The sequence below is a fragment of the Anthonomus grandis genome, chromosome 10 (genome assembly GCF_022605725.1).
Source record: "Anthonomus grandis grandis chromosome 10, icAntGran1.3, whole genome shotgun sequence".
Classification (NCBI taxonomy): Eukaryota; Metazoa; Arthropoda; class Insecta; order Coleoptera; family Curculionidae; genus Anthonomus; species Anthonomus grandis.
Window position 1 is genome coordinate 13,094,491 of NC_065555.1, and position 17,321 is coordinate 13,111,811.

Here is a 17,321-nt window from a genome sequence, read left to right on the forward strand (position 1 = left end):
CAATTTCTGATCTAAAAAGGGCTTAAAAAATTTTTTTATTAGGAGAACAAAAACATTAATTTTAGAACATTATATATTTTAATTAATTTTCAAATGGTGCTTATATAAAAAGACAAAATTATACATAGTACAATCTTCTTTGCCTCAACTATTCACCTTTTTAGTTTTCGGTGATTTTTTGGCCGGTGACTTCTTTTTTTTCCCAGTGTTTAAGACAACAACTGTTTCCTCTTCGCTACCAGAGTCATTGATTTCCACGGTTTCTAAAAATACGAAATTAAATTGTTATATGATAATGATAAACATTATACTCAAACATAAATATTATAATACACAAACGTAATAAACACCGAAATCATGTGACTTTTTTGAAAAAATACTACTTTTAGAACAGAGAAAGAGCGAAGCTACTACCTCTGTAGTGGTGTGTCATTTCAGTAAAGATGGAGAAGTGCACGGTAGAACATCGCATATTTGCATACGACACGTTTATTTGAAATGAAGAAGCAGTGATCACTAAACGTAGCGGCTTTTTCGCACTCGCTTTAATACTGATAGGGTATAATTGACTTATTGGCAAAAGGAAATATTATAAAAATATATATAAAAATTCTCTGATTTCCTTGGCGGACTTGGCCATAAACAAAATACCTATAGTCTAGAGACGGCAAATTACTTAATGTGTTCTGCTTGTAACCCAACCCAAAAACATGTATCAAAATTAAACTCTATTTATTTACTAAGAACATGAATTCACCAACAAATAAAAATACTAATTTAAATTGAGAAAATCTTGCCAACCGAGGGTAACATAATAAATTTGACAAATCAAAATGAAAAAAGCAACTGACTTAAATATACTTACCTTTAACCGGCTCGACACAAATCACCTCATCACCAATACCATCTTCTTCTTCATCGCTGACAATAATCGCCCATTCAGCATTGTTTTTATTGGGTATCAATTCCGCAGTATGTTCATTTACCACATTTATCGTGTCCTTTATGTCATTTTCCTCTTTTGTAACAGTTGGTTGGTCTTCGGTTTCCATTTCTAGTAATAAAGTCATTGGTTTATTTAAATCGTACTGGATCAGGATTACAACATAATCTTTCTAGTGTGTTTTATTAAGCTAACACAGAAAACAGTCGAGGTAAATTTAGTTCGGGACATATAACAGAACAACAAAAAAATCTTGCTGGAAGACCTACTTAATCTAATATGTTACAAATTTACGAAGACATTTTAGGAATGGTCGAAGAATACAACGTTAAAAAATGAGTAACTCAAATGGAAATTACTCGTAGCATAAAATGTACAAAATAATACGATAAGAACATTATCATTATCATCGGTTTCAAGCTTTACAACCTAAAGATCATCCTAGAAGAGTTGTGCTTTGCCGGTGCCTATTTATAACCTTGGGCACCAAACATTACAGTTTTTATGAAGCAAAGAGATGCGACATTGCGAAATTTTAAGAGAACCAGTAACATACATGAGTGCAATCATGTATGTTACACTATCGATGATAAGAAAGGAAAAAAGACAATATTTAATCCTAATGGTATTAGCATATGTTTTAGTGAATTTCTCGTTGCCCTTATGTAATAACCTTCTATGAGCAAAATATTTTTAATAATGCAATTCATTAATGTCAAAATATTAAAGTAGGTATTGCAGTCCATTTTTGGATGTTTTTATCACTAATATAATTAATTCCTGCATAGAACAGAATTACTTGCCCAATCAGCGGATAATGTCGATATAAAATGTGGACCAAAAGTGAAACTTTTGTCCTATATTCATATGTTTTGTCTAATTTGGAATTAAACAATAAATGTGTAAGCCTATTGTTTTATTTAAAAAGGGCGTTTGATGTAATAAATATTAACCTAACGTTGGATCGATTTAATGACTATGGTATGCGTGGTCTTGCCCATAAATGGATTAAATCCTACCTGACCGGTAGATATCAAAAAACGATATTAAAGAATGGAAACGTTTCAGTTGCATCTGAGTCCCTACCAGTTGTTAGTGGTGTCCCACAGGGTAGCATTTTGGGGCCACTGTTATTTGTTATATTTTTTGATAGCATCTTGGACGAATTTCCTGTCAACCATATAGCTGCGTTGGCAGATGATTATAACAACATTGTCAATCAACATCAACGTCGAGTGGTGATTTAAAAGAACTATCTAGAGGTTCAACCGGGGTAAGTATCAGTAGCAGGAACAGCCTAGTGCTTAATGAGTCAAAAACTGAAATGATATTTTTTAGTCTTACCGATTTAAATAAAAGCTTGCTTGTTAAAATGCATAACAAAGCCATAGAACAAAATAAGGTTGTCAAGTACTTAGAAATATTAATCGATGAACATCTTAGTTATTCTTATCATGTAGATATGGTTTTAAAGAAATTATCAATTTATGTCTATGTGATCTGGCAGTTACGTAATAAAATCGATATTGGCCTGATACTTCTTTATTACTATGGTTATGTCCAGTCATGTTTTTCATATGGCAGTTCTTACGGCCCAGAAAAAAATAATTAGAACTATTTTGTTTAAGCCTTATACATTTTCTTGTAGAACACTCTTTCCAGACTTGAAAATTATGCCATTTATTATTTATATTCAACTCGGTCATGCATATAAAACGTAACCTGTCTGACCATTCTTTGTCTAGAGGTACCCACTAGGAACTCAGGGTTAACTTAAATTTGGATTTACCCTAACATAAATTAACCAAAGTGGAAAACAGCTTAGTAGTTTTACCAATTAAATTATACAATAATCTTCCCATTGAAATTTAAAAAAATTGAGAACGTTAATAATTTAAAAGCTTCATTGAAAAGAATTTTAATTAAAAATTCCTTTCATACGGTAACAGAATATTGAAATTGCAGCGTCTCATCTTCACTCCCATAATTCGTATTTGTTTGTTTGTTAAAAACTGTAGTTTTCTTATATTGTTAGTCTTTAGTTAATTGTAGATTTTTTATTGTTTATTCTTAAGGCCTTTTAAAAGTTGTATGTTTAGGTCTTATAGTTTTATTTTTTGACATTATCCGATACTTATTTGTATGAGTCTATGGAAATAAATATTTGAGTATTGAGAAAACCAATGCGGCTTTAGAAAAGACTGCAAGTACTACTATCACATTTTATTAGCAAAACTTTAATACTATGAATTTCTGAACCAGTGGGTCAAGCTCACAAATTCATATTTTCCAAATAATAAATTTCTTTCAAAAAATATTTTCAAATTATTCTCTGATGAGGTTAAAATATTATCTGGAGTGCCTCAGGGTTCTATACTGGGGCCCTTGTTTATGATCTACACATCTGATATACATAAAGCTTTGAACTAGTGCAAAATACAAGCTTTTACAGATGACACTCATGATTATATTCATTTTCAGAATCAGGATTATTTAAATGCATCTTAAGCAACTCTCCTTTCAACATAACATTAAATTCAATATGGATATTAGTCTGGTAGGTCTATCTCTTAGTAAGGTGGTAGTGTAAATAATTTTGGTGTTGTTCTGGATACCCAATTGAGATTTCATGAATATATAAGATTATTAATTCATCGCTAATCTTTATTATTAAAAATTTTATACATTACTAGTCATATTCTTAATTTTCACTTTCGCACAATACTTGTGCTTCTCTGGTCCTGTCCAATTTTAATTAATGTGATTTAATTTATGGTCCGTGCTTAGATTTCATTCATAAATATCGAATACAAAATACTTGCTCATGGATAGTATTTGGATTACGAAAATATGAACACATTTCTCATACTTTTAAAAAAAATAACTGGTTGGACAGGCGTAAGGAGTTGCATGTGGGTAACTTCTAATTTAGGATTCTATTAAACCCATCATTTACACTAGACTAAATCTAAATTTATTCAACACACTTCAATATTCACACCATCAGGGATATCAATTAAAGATATCAAATGAAGGTTACTGGACTATTATCAGGGGAGAGGTTTGTAAGACACAGAGTTTTGTCTCTCTAAGACAACCAAGCTGAGAATGATGATGAGACACCTATAAGATCAGACACCTATAAGATTTTTTGTAGTAAACTGGGACCCAAAATTATAATGGGGTGAACACATTGACTATCATCTAAAAACTTATTTGCACGTGTCTTCAAGTCTGAGGTCTTGCGAGTTACTATGCAGTCTATTATGCAGTTTTTCATTCCCATTTCATATTCAATACAATACTTCATACACAATCATATTGAGTTCAAGAGTATCAGCATTTCTTTTACAAGAGAAATGTGTAAGAATTATAATATTAAACTTGTAAGGATTATCTTTAAAAATGTTTTAGAATTAATGTGTACGTATATACAAATAAGGGTTAATTTAAGAGTACCGGTTTAGTGACTCAAAAAGCTAGATTTTGCCCTTTAAGATTTCATAGCGTAATAGTCTTATATACCTTCAAAAAATTCTCACATTATTAAAAAAAAAATAACAATAGTTTTTCCCTTAGTATCCCAAATCTAACGCAATTTAAAGCTAGATTTGTAATTTTGGCTTTTCTCAACTTTAAGTACATTTCTTATTAGAGTATATACTATATTTAAAAATGGCCAAAGCCCTTTGTATCTATATATCCTTTATATTTAAGTTAAAAAATGTGGATATTACATACTGCACCGCATTGTATGCAAGAAATTCATCAGCACTTGAGTAATGAGTTTTTAACTGGATGGATAGGGCGCAATGGACCCATTTTTGGACCTACAGGCTACCTGGATTTACCGCCTCGTGTTTTTCAAAACAGTTGGTGTATCATAATGGAGAAATAAATACTGAAAAAGAACTTAAACAACACATTAAAAATGCTTCTGATGCTATTTGTGGACACTAGGATGTTATTTCCTATACCTCAACAAGTCGTGGATACGCTGTGCAAGACTTTGCAATCAAAGAAATGCTGACAATGACAATGGATTTTTCTATACAAAGGTTATAATACTGTACCTATTACTCCATATTACATTCTTGTAAAGAGTTCTACAATCTGTTATAAAAATATAACAAAAAAAACTGTTAAAAAAAGCTAATCTACTCACTTTCTATACCGTCTATGGGGCTTTGTTTCTTTTCAGATTTCTTTCTTTTCTTTCCTTTTGACAATTTCCAGTGGTCAAGGCAAACACTAAGTTCCGACAATGGTACATCAACGTCACTGATATCAAACGTCTTGCCACGTAGAGTCAAACCACGTGTTCTCGCTTCAATTCTAAAATAATTATAATTTATTAGTACGTTAGTAACATCCTTTAGAAAATATCATAATAAGTAATTAATGAAAGTAAACAAACAACTAACTTGGTATTAGTGTCTGTTTCAACAGAAGTTTTTATCAGCTCAATGACCTCACACGCTCTTCTTGCAGCCTTGTTAGTCGTTTCAAATATTACGTCTGGAGTAATTTGTACTTTTCCACCCAAATGCAAACCGCAAAGTTCTCTATAGGCATTTACGGATACAGTTAAAAATGCTTCTGCTACACCTTCTTCTAACAGTGTGGGATCTGCTATAATAAAATCTCTAAAAAGATAAACATAATTAAGATTATATCCGACAAATACTTTTTCTTTGTAATAGGACTACTAAATCTCACCCTCCATTAAAAATTGCATAAGAAATACAAACAGGATAGTGATGAAGGACAGTTGGTATAGGATCCCTCTCTTTAATACTGTGAATTTTAAAATCTGTCCCATCGCAGGTGACGTCAGGTCTTCTAAAATGAGCAAGAGCTGCCAATGCAGCTATAGAAGCACAGTCTACTATATTACCTTCATGGTTTAGGAGGTTTATATCCACTCTAAAGGACCATACCTAAAACATATAAGAAGGTAATATATGATGAGATGAAAACATACAACATATCTCATGAAAAACTGCTAAATCAAACAGTGATGCTAAATAAGAAACTGAGGTTACGAGAGCAGGATGAAAATATATTGGAAAAAAACAATGCTTGTAATTTTGTAGTAAATTTTTAAATTAAATAAGCACTAATTCATCATCTAACTCAAGAGCATTTTATTTTTTAAGTTCTGTTTGCAATTTGTTAATTAAATAAATTAGTATTCTTACTTTGTAATCCTTCCTAATACTTCCTATCCCCTTATCAATAATAATTATATCCCAATATGCTTTATATATATGAAGACCACAGGCAAAGAAGGTGCTATGTCAAAAAACGGGATTTCGAGACCCGTTCTAAAGCATTGGAACCTTTATTTTTGTTCGTTGGGGTGAGTAATATTCCAAATAAATGATAAACAAATGTAGCTTTCATGTTTATTATTAATGTTTATCTAGTAAATTAAATTAAATGGTAAATAAATTCTACAACAAAAAGGAGAAAAAGACACCTCATTACAGAAAAAAAAGGTAAAAACGCACTTTGTCATAATGTGATTTATTACAAAACATTATGATTCTTAACCTAAGTTTTTCATAAAAAAAATCTTAATTGCCTAAAATTATTAATAGTAGCAATAATTAATTTTTGTGGTGGCCAGTGTCAGTTTCTTGAAAATGGAATGCTGTCAAAGTATTGCTGAGCCTCGGGTCCGCAAAATTTTTTAAGATCTTGTAAATCTTTCCACTTTGCATGACTCAATGGTAATGGACCGAAAATTTTAAATTCCCTATAATAGTAAAACTATTTAAAAATTTGTCATACACTAAACTCACCATCAAATAACAAATCGGGAAGATTAAATTCTCCAGCTTTAAGCAGTTTATTAGGTCGAAATGTTCTGTCTGTTATGGGGCTTGATTCCCACATCCCATTGTAGCTGTTTCTGAAGTAGATTAATTGGGGATGTTCTTTCACAATCTTCAGTTCTCTTATCGGTCTTGTTGAAAAAGGACATTTTCTTCTATATCTGGGCTTTAAAAAGGACGTCCAGTTTCTAAAAAGATCTTGTTTGGCTTCAACAACTTTAAAGGGCATAGGCCTTGCCCTAGCAGATTTGAAGTGATCATACCAGTCCGTGGGTAATTCTGCACGTATTTTTTGGTCAAAATCTTTGTCACATATCATGTAAATATGGCCTCTGATTGGGAATGTTATTTTAACTGAATCTAGTTTCTTTTCAGTATGTACTATGTAATGAAGAGCGCGAATTAAAGTGTAATTTTTATTTTGGCCTCCACACGAGTCGCAAAAAATCTCCAAATGTCGAACATATTCACCAAGAAAGTTAAATAAAAAATGATGGAGTAGAGAGCTAACGGAGTCACTACCTTTATTTCCAGTAATTTCTGGAGTCATGTAAAACACTGAATGGGATGTGGATAAAACATGAATGTTGAATGAATAGATGGAAAGTTGTCTTTTGTAATAAACATCATTCGTTGTTATATTAGGAACTGGTAGATTTTTTGCGTAATCTAAGCAGATAGCTTCTGTAGAAATGCTCTTTTGGCTGTTTTTCTTTGCATTTCGTTTCCTCTGGTAAAATACTTAAAATACTGCTTTTAATTTGTGTAACTTGTTTTCCATTTCAAGTTTTTTTATGTCTTTCTGTATTTGTTTATATTTTACCGATATTCTGTCTTCTATGCTTTGTTTACTAGCTTCCAATCCTTTTATTTTCGCCAAATGTGTATCACACTCATTGCAGGTGTCTGACCTTGGAAAGCCGAAAGCTATATTAAATTCTGAACTAAATATAGTTCGATATGTTTCATATAAAACTTTTATTAGGGAAAACTTCTCTTCAAACATTTTAAACATCTTTTTAATGTTCAAATCTCCAGGCAAATAAACTTTGGTGGTTTTTCTTAGGCTATAGTGCGTCTTACGCCCTTTAAAAGATTTAATGTGATCCCGGACTAGGTTTCTGGAGTTCTCTGAAAGCTTATAAGGACGATTCAAGTGTTTGCCCCTGCGGTCACGTGAAGCCTCACCTTTTTGTTTTAAGGACCTTTGAAGTACTTCCAGTTTTTTCCTTTCAATGCCATGCATCGCCAAAAAAGCTTTTTGACACACCTGCTTTTCTTGTATGCTTCCATTGGCAGAGAATCTTATTCTATAATGATAGGAGGCATCGTGAAGTACAGCAGCTTCTTCTGTTTTGCGAGGCCTTCTTATTGGTAATACTGTGATTAAACCGCATAAGTAGATATTTTGCTCATCAACAGAATTTAATTCATTAAACCGCCTAATTACCTGTAACCTTTCTACTTTGGGCACATTTTCAAAGCACTTATAACGTTTGCAACCACAATCTTTGCCAATAACATGGCTTCTTAAGTTGATTTTTTTCATAACATCACTTTCAGATTCCGACATTATTATTATTTTTACATCAAGCATCACATGTTGAAATAAACAAACTAGTCATAATTTACCATGAAATGCAAATAAATAACAAAAAAGCAAAGGTTTAGTCTGACTAAGCGCCTTCTTACCCAGCACCACACTGACATGGCGCCTTTTTAGGCTGTTCGTCAATATTAAAAATTGAAATTACTCCTGACTGAGCGCACTTATAGCCTGAACGATAGGATAGGGTTAAACTTTTGAAATTTTTCTAATAGATGGCATTGATAACTCAATTTCCTTAAAAATTGACATAGCGCCTTCTTTGCCTGTGGTCTTCATATGATTCTGTCAAAGAGTGGCAGAAAAGATAGAGAAAAAATTTACCACAAACTATAAAAAAAAACTTATTTTACAGAATAATTTAAATATATAACACCTTTGTGTTGTCTTTATATTCTAGGAATGTTACATGAATAAACCCTTAAATATCTGGAACATCCCAGACATATTCCCTACAAAAGTAAAGTCATAGTAATGCAGAGTACTTTTAGATTTTAATGGACTCTGCAATATGTCATGACATTTATAAATTAATATTTTTTTGAAATATATGAGATATTTAAATTACAGCCAATTAAAATAATCATATTCATAATTTACAAATTTCATTCTTTAGGCTTTTTTAACTCTAAGTAAACCATTTTTTTTAAATTTCCTACTAATTAAATATTTCAATTTTTAAAGAGTTGAGAGTTTTTTCTTCTTCTCGTCGTCATATTCCAATTCGCTAACATTTTAAAATGTGACTTGGCCAGGATTGTAGGTAAAGAATAAAATATCAAATGCTAGAGAAAGTGTCTGGGGATACCCCAGGGAAGTATATTAGGATATTCATAGTTGATTAAATAATTAATTTGCAAAGTTATACTTATTATTGGTTTCTGGTATGGATTTTGAATTGATAACCAACACTATTATACATTAGTTTATTATATGAATGGCTTTGTCAAAACAAATTTAAGTTAAATAGCTCAAAAACTAAATGTATGGTAGAGATACTTTGTCAGAGATATTGCTCCTTAGGCTTTAAACTTAATATAAAACCAGATGATTTTATTTATTTATTCAATCAATATACGGGAAACCCAATTTTACAAAAGATTTGGTTACAATATTAAATAAAGTAAAAGATGTATAATTAACATAATAAAAATACTTTCACGAACATAATTAGACAGTCTTCAAAATATAAACACAAGAAATAAACACAATAAGAAAACAATAAATTAAAATATTTGACCCAGTTGACCAATAAATCCAGAGAGTGAGCTTGCAAATGGATCAAGTTCAGGGTGAGAGTTTAAATAGGCAAGACTACGACAGATTGGAGAATGTAAAGAATAGTTGGAGTGACAGATTGGTAAAGCAAACAGTTCATGTCTCATAGGAACTCTCTCTTAGGGTGCGTGCAGGGACCTTTAAATTAAAGCTGTTGATGAGAGCAGGGCAATCAATAAGCCCATGAATAACCTCATACATAAAGCTGAGGTCACTTTAAATCCTTCTAGATTCCAACGATTGAAGTCCCAATATTGCCTCCATGTCAAGTAGGTTATCCTGCATATTCAATCTGTAGGAACAGTACCGGGTAAACCTCTTTTGGACTCTTTTAAGTTGCATTTTGTGACAATTATAAAAAGGAGACCAAATAATCGAGGCATACTCTAAATGACTTCTAACTAATGAACAATAAAGTATCTTCAAAGTAGAAATAGACATGTCACGACAAGTTCGTAAAACAAAACCCAACATCTGAGAGGCCTTCCCCTCCACAAGATCACAGTGTTCCCCAAATTTGAGCTGAGTATCAAAGACCACTCCCAAATCCTTTATTGAGTCAACAGAACTAAGTACTATGTCATCAATAGTGTATATATTACTCATTTTATTTTTAAGTCTAGAGAATCCAATTGAGTAGCACTTATTTATATTTAAAGAGAGATCATTCATATTAGTCCACTTTACAAAAGAAGTAGATTGTGTTGTAAGATATCAGAGTCCCGCTGTGACTTAATAACACGGAAAAGTTTCAAATCATCCGCATATGCTAAGTAATCACAGTCAGTTAAACACGTTACAAGGTCAGTCAGAAATAAATCAAAAAGCAATGGGGAACAGTGTCCCCCTTGAGGAACTCCAGAAGTCACCAAGATACTTCCAGATTCAGAATCTCCAATCCTAACACGCTGCTCACGACCCAGCAGCATGCCTCTAAACCACCTTAGGGATCTTTCACTAAAGCCAAGGGAACTAAGTTTTGCTAGTAATAACTCATGATTGACTCTGTCGAAGGCCTTCGAGAAGTCAGTATAAATTGAATCCACCTGATAACCATTCTTGAAGGCCTCCAGCAAGGCAACCTCATATAAAACAAGATTAGTAGAGGTAGATCTACCACTAATGAACCCATGCTGCCTTTCATCAAACACCCCCTTGCACGCCCACCTAAGCTGATCACATATAATATCATCCAAAATCTTGGAAACAGCAGACTGCCTTGAGATGCTTCTATAGTTCTCAATGCGATCCCTCTCACCAGACATATACACAGGGATTATATAGCTTAATTTCCATATATTTGGAAGCTCACCCTCTGATATAGATCTATTAAACAACAAAAACAAAAGAAGTGATATACTATATTTAAGTCTACTTAACATGTACTCAAGTATCTTATCAGGTCCACAGGAAAGTTTATTAGGTAATTTAGAGAGTTTATCAAATACCTCAGACAGGCCAATATCACAAATAGAAAAATCAAGCCTATTCTCTAAACTAAAATTGGGAGTTCTTACATTACTGTTGCAATAAACATTAGAAAAAAAATTAGCGAATAAATCAGCTATATCTTTACTATTATCTGCACTTTTGTTATTATAAAACATACAGGTAGGTAGATTGTGAGATTTTCTTTGCTGGTTAACAAATGACCAGAACTTTTTAGGGTTATGAGTAATATTGCTTTCAGTATTGATTAAATAGTTGTTATAATCTCGTCTGGCCAAAATTTTACATTCAGACCGCATTGCAGCAAATAATTGAAAATCCCTCTGGTAGCCGCTTATTCTATATTGTTGGTGTGCTTGCTTTTTCAATATTATTTTTGTCCTCAATTCAGACATAAAGTAAGAAGGAAAATTGAAGCTTCTGTACACTTTAGTTGGAACAAACATAGCTAGACCCAGATTAATGATTTCATGAAAAGTGTCACTACAGAGTTGAATACTTTTATCCTGAAAAAGACTACCCCACTGTATGCTGGAAAAAAAGCTGTTAAATCCAATATAATTGGCATTTTTGAAATCAAGGTCAGTACGCTCTACTTTCAATTGAGGGGGATGCATAACAGCTATCTCACCAAAATAAGGAATATGGTGCATACCCTCAGATAACAGATAATCAGTAGCTCACATAAAATTGGTTTCTTTAAAATGACTGAAAACTAAATCTAAGTAAACATTACGACCATTAGGAACAGAAATTAATTGCTTAAGATCTAAAAATGTAAAGGACTCTACTAAACAGGTTGCATGGCTTACAGGCTGACCAATTGCAGTTAATCGATCTTCATGGCTGCCCCATGTGACAAGTGGCAGGTTGTAGTCTCCACACAGAACTAATTTGGATGATGGATTATTGTAACAAATTTGCTCTACAGCATCACAGTGGTGTTGATAAACATCAAGGCCAGAATTAGGAGGAATATAAACTCCTGCAAAAATAAGTTGGGTACCTCCATAATTGCAACAAACAAACAAATGTTCAACAGATTCAAAATCAGTCCGCAACAACCCGCAACTCTCACGTTGCGAATTGTTTGTCACCCTGGTCTAGAATGTTAGTGTATAATAGCATAATCTTTCCCCAATTTTCCTATGCTTCATTGATAATTTCTTGTACAAAGGAAGATAATTATAAACTTCAAATACAACAGAATAATGTATTGTGTATGCTTCTAAATTCTAATAGGTTTACTCTTATGTATACTATGAAGTATGCTTAAGTGGTTTAACTGCCTTGATGTAAATTGTAAAAAGTGCTAAATAAATATTTATCTATTATATTTATTTATTCAATACATCATATAAATAATAAGTATATATTAAAATACAACATATCCAATTTAGGTTGAGTATTTCAATTATTGCTTTGGGACAAACAATACTATGTAAAGTCATAGGTCATCCTCCATTGGTTTCAACACTCTTTAATTTACTGGATTGAACTGTGTAGTGTGCTTACAAAGTTAATCATTAGAATCATTTCAATTTCAAATTAAGTATTAATATCATAAACTATCTGCTATCATAAAAGTATTTTGTATATTTCATTGGATCACAATGCATCATGCATATTAAAAATAAATAAAATGAAAAGTAAGATTTAAGCAAACTTCTATGTGTGCTAAAGTTTATAAATAAAAAAAACCTTGAATTTATAGAAACTAGACTAAATTAGGTAAAGCAAATTCTTACCCTTTCATTCATCTTAACACATAAACTCTCCAAATCTACCGCCTTTGAATCCTTTATACATTTTTCTAACAATCTGCTAAGCTGTGCTAACATTTCTGATTGTCTTCCAGCTTCAAAGTTTGGTTCTCCAATAGGGTTTAGTTCCAAATTAATGTTGAGTATGCCCTCGCTTGGCCGTGAAGACTTTGGCACTTGTAATTCACATGATACTTGAGCTATAACACTGAAATAAAAATGATTTATGTGGATGATTTAATTAGATAATAAGGAGTTTTACCGAGTTTTTCCTAAAGAAACGTAGCAACATCCCCAGTCTTTGCCAAATTCAATTTGTAAGTTTCGGAACTCATCAAAGGCTCTTCCATCCAATCTCTAGATTAAAACTAATAGTAAATGTAGAAGGAAATGAGTATAATTTAAATACTTACCCTCCATTCTGTTAAATTTTTTAATAAAAACTGTTTTTCACAATTTGTGATTGTGGTTTTTCTTATATTCGACATGTTTTGATTTTGAAAATTCAAAATCTGTTTTTTAGGTTAGAGAAGTGAAAATGACATGTGGTAAAATTGACATATATTAAACGCGTTTTCTATTTGTTCTCCCGTTTTTTATTTTTTTTTATGAATTTATAAATATGGTTAGTGTCTGGAAACATCTCAGAAATTCCAGACTTAATTCAAAAATCAAGCAAAGGAAAACTAGTGATTCAGGAGCAATAGAATTTATGACTTATTAACCATGCTCCAATTTCCAAAAATAAAACAACCTTGGGAGCAAAATCAAATAGTAATTTTGGCATAGGAATTTCGGCAGTTTAAAGCTGTAGATTTATGTTTGTATTAAGACTCAGATCTGAAACAACTGTAGATCAGCTCAAACTTCATCTTGTAGTGTAAAAAGGAAAGTAAACTTTGAACATGTTAAGAAACTTAAGATTTATAGTCTACTGAATCAGCATTTAAAACCTAAGTAAAATTAATATTTGAGCCTAAGACTTGGCCCAAATATAGGTACAATCGTCAGGCCTGTTAAAACAAACCCAGTTAGTACCAGAGCCACAAAAACATCCTTACGTTTTTGACGTCAAAACGTCCCAAAAAATGCCACAATTTTCATCCAATCTATCAAGTAATACTTACCTATTGGTTCCTCAGGTCTTGTTCATATCTCATATTAATAAGCAATACGTGAGGCAAAAAATTAGTGAGATTGAAGCATCTACAATTCATTGAAATTCAAACACTTTCTTAACTTTCTGCACTTGTAGTTGCTGCTGTAAACACATGGTAATCATTTAACTATATAGAATCCCTCTGGGAGATTAATGAGCTTTTTGATATTGTAACTCAATTATTTTTAAGATAAACTAATTATTGTCATTTTAAACTTGTTGTGACAGGAGAGTAAAATGTGAGATTTTTTTATATAATAAAATTTTATTGATTTTTATAATTTAATGCTGTTATTTGGATTTACAGCATTAATTACAAATATTATTATGAAAAATACCTACATAGACCGTATTTTGACAAATTAAAAAAACTGGTATACTACCTTAGAACATTGAAAGGCCTTTCAATGTTCTAAGTATACTACAGAAGCCATTGCTCGCTCTCTTTCTGATCACTACAATATTGTCATCAGTATGCATAAAACATTGGATTTTACACATAAGAAACCAGAAATAATTAAGTAGAGTACAGACTAATTGCAGAAGTAGGACTGTTTGAGAGTTTTTCAGTTACTAGGAGATTAAACTACAAGTTTCTGGATGAGAAATCTTTAACTGTTTATGTTCGATGCCAATATTTTATAAATTTGTTGAAAATCAAAATGTATATCTCTTTTAATTTTAAAACAAATATTAGTAAATATCTGAAGTAAAATATTAAATGGTTTAATCCAGAACCAAAATATATAAGGGAGAAGCTTAATTTTATTAGACCCAACAGATAAAAATAGAGATATATCTCTATTTTACGATATATATTTATGAAAGATATATCTTTCATAAATATATATCGTAATCAAATATATGAAGCAAAAACACAGGTCAATAATAAATATACAGGGTGGCCATTTGAAAACGAAACAGAGCCTATTTTGGGTCCCTCAGAACATTTGCGAAAAAATCCTCGGACCCGTCAATTTTTGATTCAAGGGGGAAACATTTTTTTTACAAGGGCCCCCAAAATTTTAAATGGAACGGGGGGGTCGAGTGATACCTTATTTTGAAGGTATTTTTATGTGGATTATAACCCTAAAGTTTTAAATCATTACTGCTTGCCTAGTCGATACACGAGCTAATAAAAGTTACAAAAAAATGTTAAAAAGTATAATTTTAAATAAAGGGCTTAAAGATAAAATGAATCAAGTAAATGTTCAAAATGTTGGCCTTCGACTTCCATACAATACTACAGGTTTTGTTCAAACCTTTCCCGTACATTTTGGAAAATTTCTGGGGTGATTTGATGACATTCATCAATTATTCTTTGTCGCAAATTGTCTAGCGATGTTGGCTGACTAGCATAAATTTTAGTTTTTAAATGGCCCCATAAAAAAAATCTAACGGGCTTAAGTCCGGGGAACGAGGATGCCATTCAATAGCTCCTCTTCTTCCAATCCATTGTCCTGGAAAAGTTTGGTCCAAATATTGACGAACCCTTGCAGCATAGTGGGGTGGCGCCCCATCTTGCTGAAATACTAGACGATTTTCCAAGTACTCGTTGTTATTTTCTAGTATCTCCACTGATGCTGAATGATTTGTATTTTCTAATAACTCCAGGTACATCTCTCCTGTTAAATTGCCAGGTAAAAAAAGGGGCCTACGATATGTTTACCAAAAATGCCAGCCCAAATATTTAATTTTTCAGGATGTTGTGTATGCACCTCACGAAAAATTCTGGGATTTGAATCAGCTCAATAGCGACAGTTGTGACAATTCACAGTACCGTTTAGGAAAAAGGAGCATTCGTCAGAAAAACATACATTAAATAGAAAGTGTGGATCATTGGCGGCTTGTTCAGATATAGTTTCACAAAATTGTACTCGCCTATCAAAATCGTCTTCGTTTAGTTCTTCTACGAGATGCATTTTGTACGGATGAAACTTGTTTTTCTTTAATATGTTCTTAATGCTGCTTCTCTTAATACCAGACACGGTTGATAACTTCCTTGTGCTCAGTGTAGGATCTTGCACAATATGGCCTAAAATAGCTACTTCTGAAGCTTCACTCACCACTGGATTATCCTTTTCGCGCTTTTTATTAGCCACAAACCAAGTTTCCCTAAATTTTTGAACCAATTCCAACATGTACTTGCGATGGACCTGTCGATTAGGGTATTGTAGTGTGTTAAAGAGCTGGGCAGTTCTATTAGCATTTTCATTGTTCGCAAAGAAAAGAGAAATTATTTCAACTCTTTCAGCAAGTGAATAAACCATTATCACACTCAATGTTGTAACTAACTAACTTTAAAGAGCTATTTGTTTGACACACTATGATCTGACAACAGTAATTGACAACCACTATTAAACTTCAAAATGTTGCTATAATAACAGTCTCAACAATAACCAAGAGTTCCCTTGCAGAATTGGCATAGATACCTACGGGTATTAAAAAAAACAACAGAAAGTACGGCTCACAATGTAGGAGAACAAAATTTTTTGTATTTATTTAACTGCTAAATTTACAAGGATTTTTTTTCATAAAAAATGTTGACATGTTTCTGTAACTCTTATTAGCCCCTGTATCGACTAGGCAAATAGTAACGATTTAAAACTTTAGGGTTATAATCCACATAAAAATACCTTCAAAATAAGGTATCACTCGACCTCCCGTTCCATTTAAAATTTTGGGGGCCCTTGTCACCCCCGCTAGGGCTTTGCCCTCAGGGGGGCGAAACTAGCAAAAAATGGTTCCCCCTTGAATCAATAATTGACGGGTCCGAGGATTTTTTCGCAAATGTTCTGAGGGACCCAAAATAGGCTCTGTTTCGTTTTCAAATGGGCACCCTGTATACAATCCAAATCTAATAAATCTTAAGTCATGTGGGATATAGTAAAGAGCCCTATTGGTTTCAACACATTTCTTTCTCAAATAACAAAAAACATAATATTAAATTTACCTCCTACTAATAAACATTTTTCTTCCTTTTTACGAAATATAAATGTAGAATTTTCATTTCCTTTTTCCACTAATTCAAGTTCGTGATGCCATAATAGGGTTAAAAAAAACTCGGGAAGCTGTGATATTTATATATATATATATGGCATGAATAATAAATGTTAGTAAATACTTAAAAGAATTACTTGTAAAAGATTTACTTACAAAACTTTTCACAAAATTATTAAATGACTATATTTTGGAAGGGACTTCCCACAATCGTTAAAAATCTGCAAAGTTATATCATTGCACAAAGATAGGGAGTTTAACAAAGTCGCAAATTACCGACCAA

At 32.2% G+C, this 17,321-nt stretch overlaps 1 protein-coding gene across 1 annotated transcript; it reads right to left on the reverse strand.

The window, feature by feature from the left end:
• Positions 1-59: 59 nt before the first annotated feature.
• LOC126741247 (exosome complex component RRP45) lies at positions 60-13,438 on the reverse strand. The gene is made up of 8 exons (XM_050447626.1): positions 13,293-13,438; positions 13,142-13,236; positions 12,865-13,087; positions 5,663-5,883; positions 5,368-5,589; positions 5,109-5,278; positions 866-1,054; positions 60-263 (listed from the first exon to the last, which is right to left on the reverse strand). The coding sequence occupies exons 1-8, from the start codon at positions 13,365-13,367 to the stop codon at positions 145-147; spliced, it is 1,314 nt and encodes a 437-aa protein (XP_050303583.1). The 5' UTR covers positions 13,368-13,438; the 3' UTR covers positions 60-144.
• Positions 13,439-17,321: the final 3,883 nt, after the last annotated feature.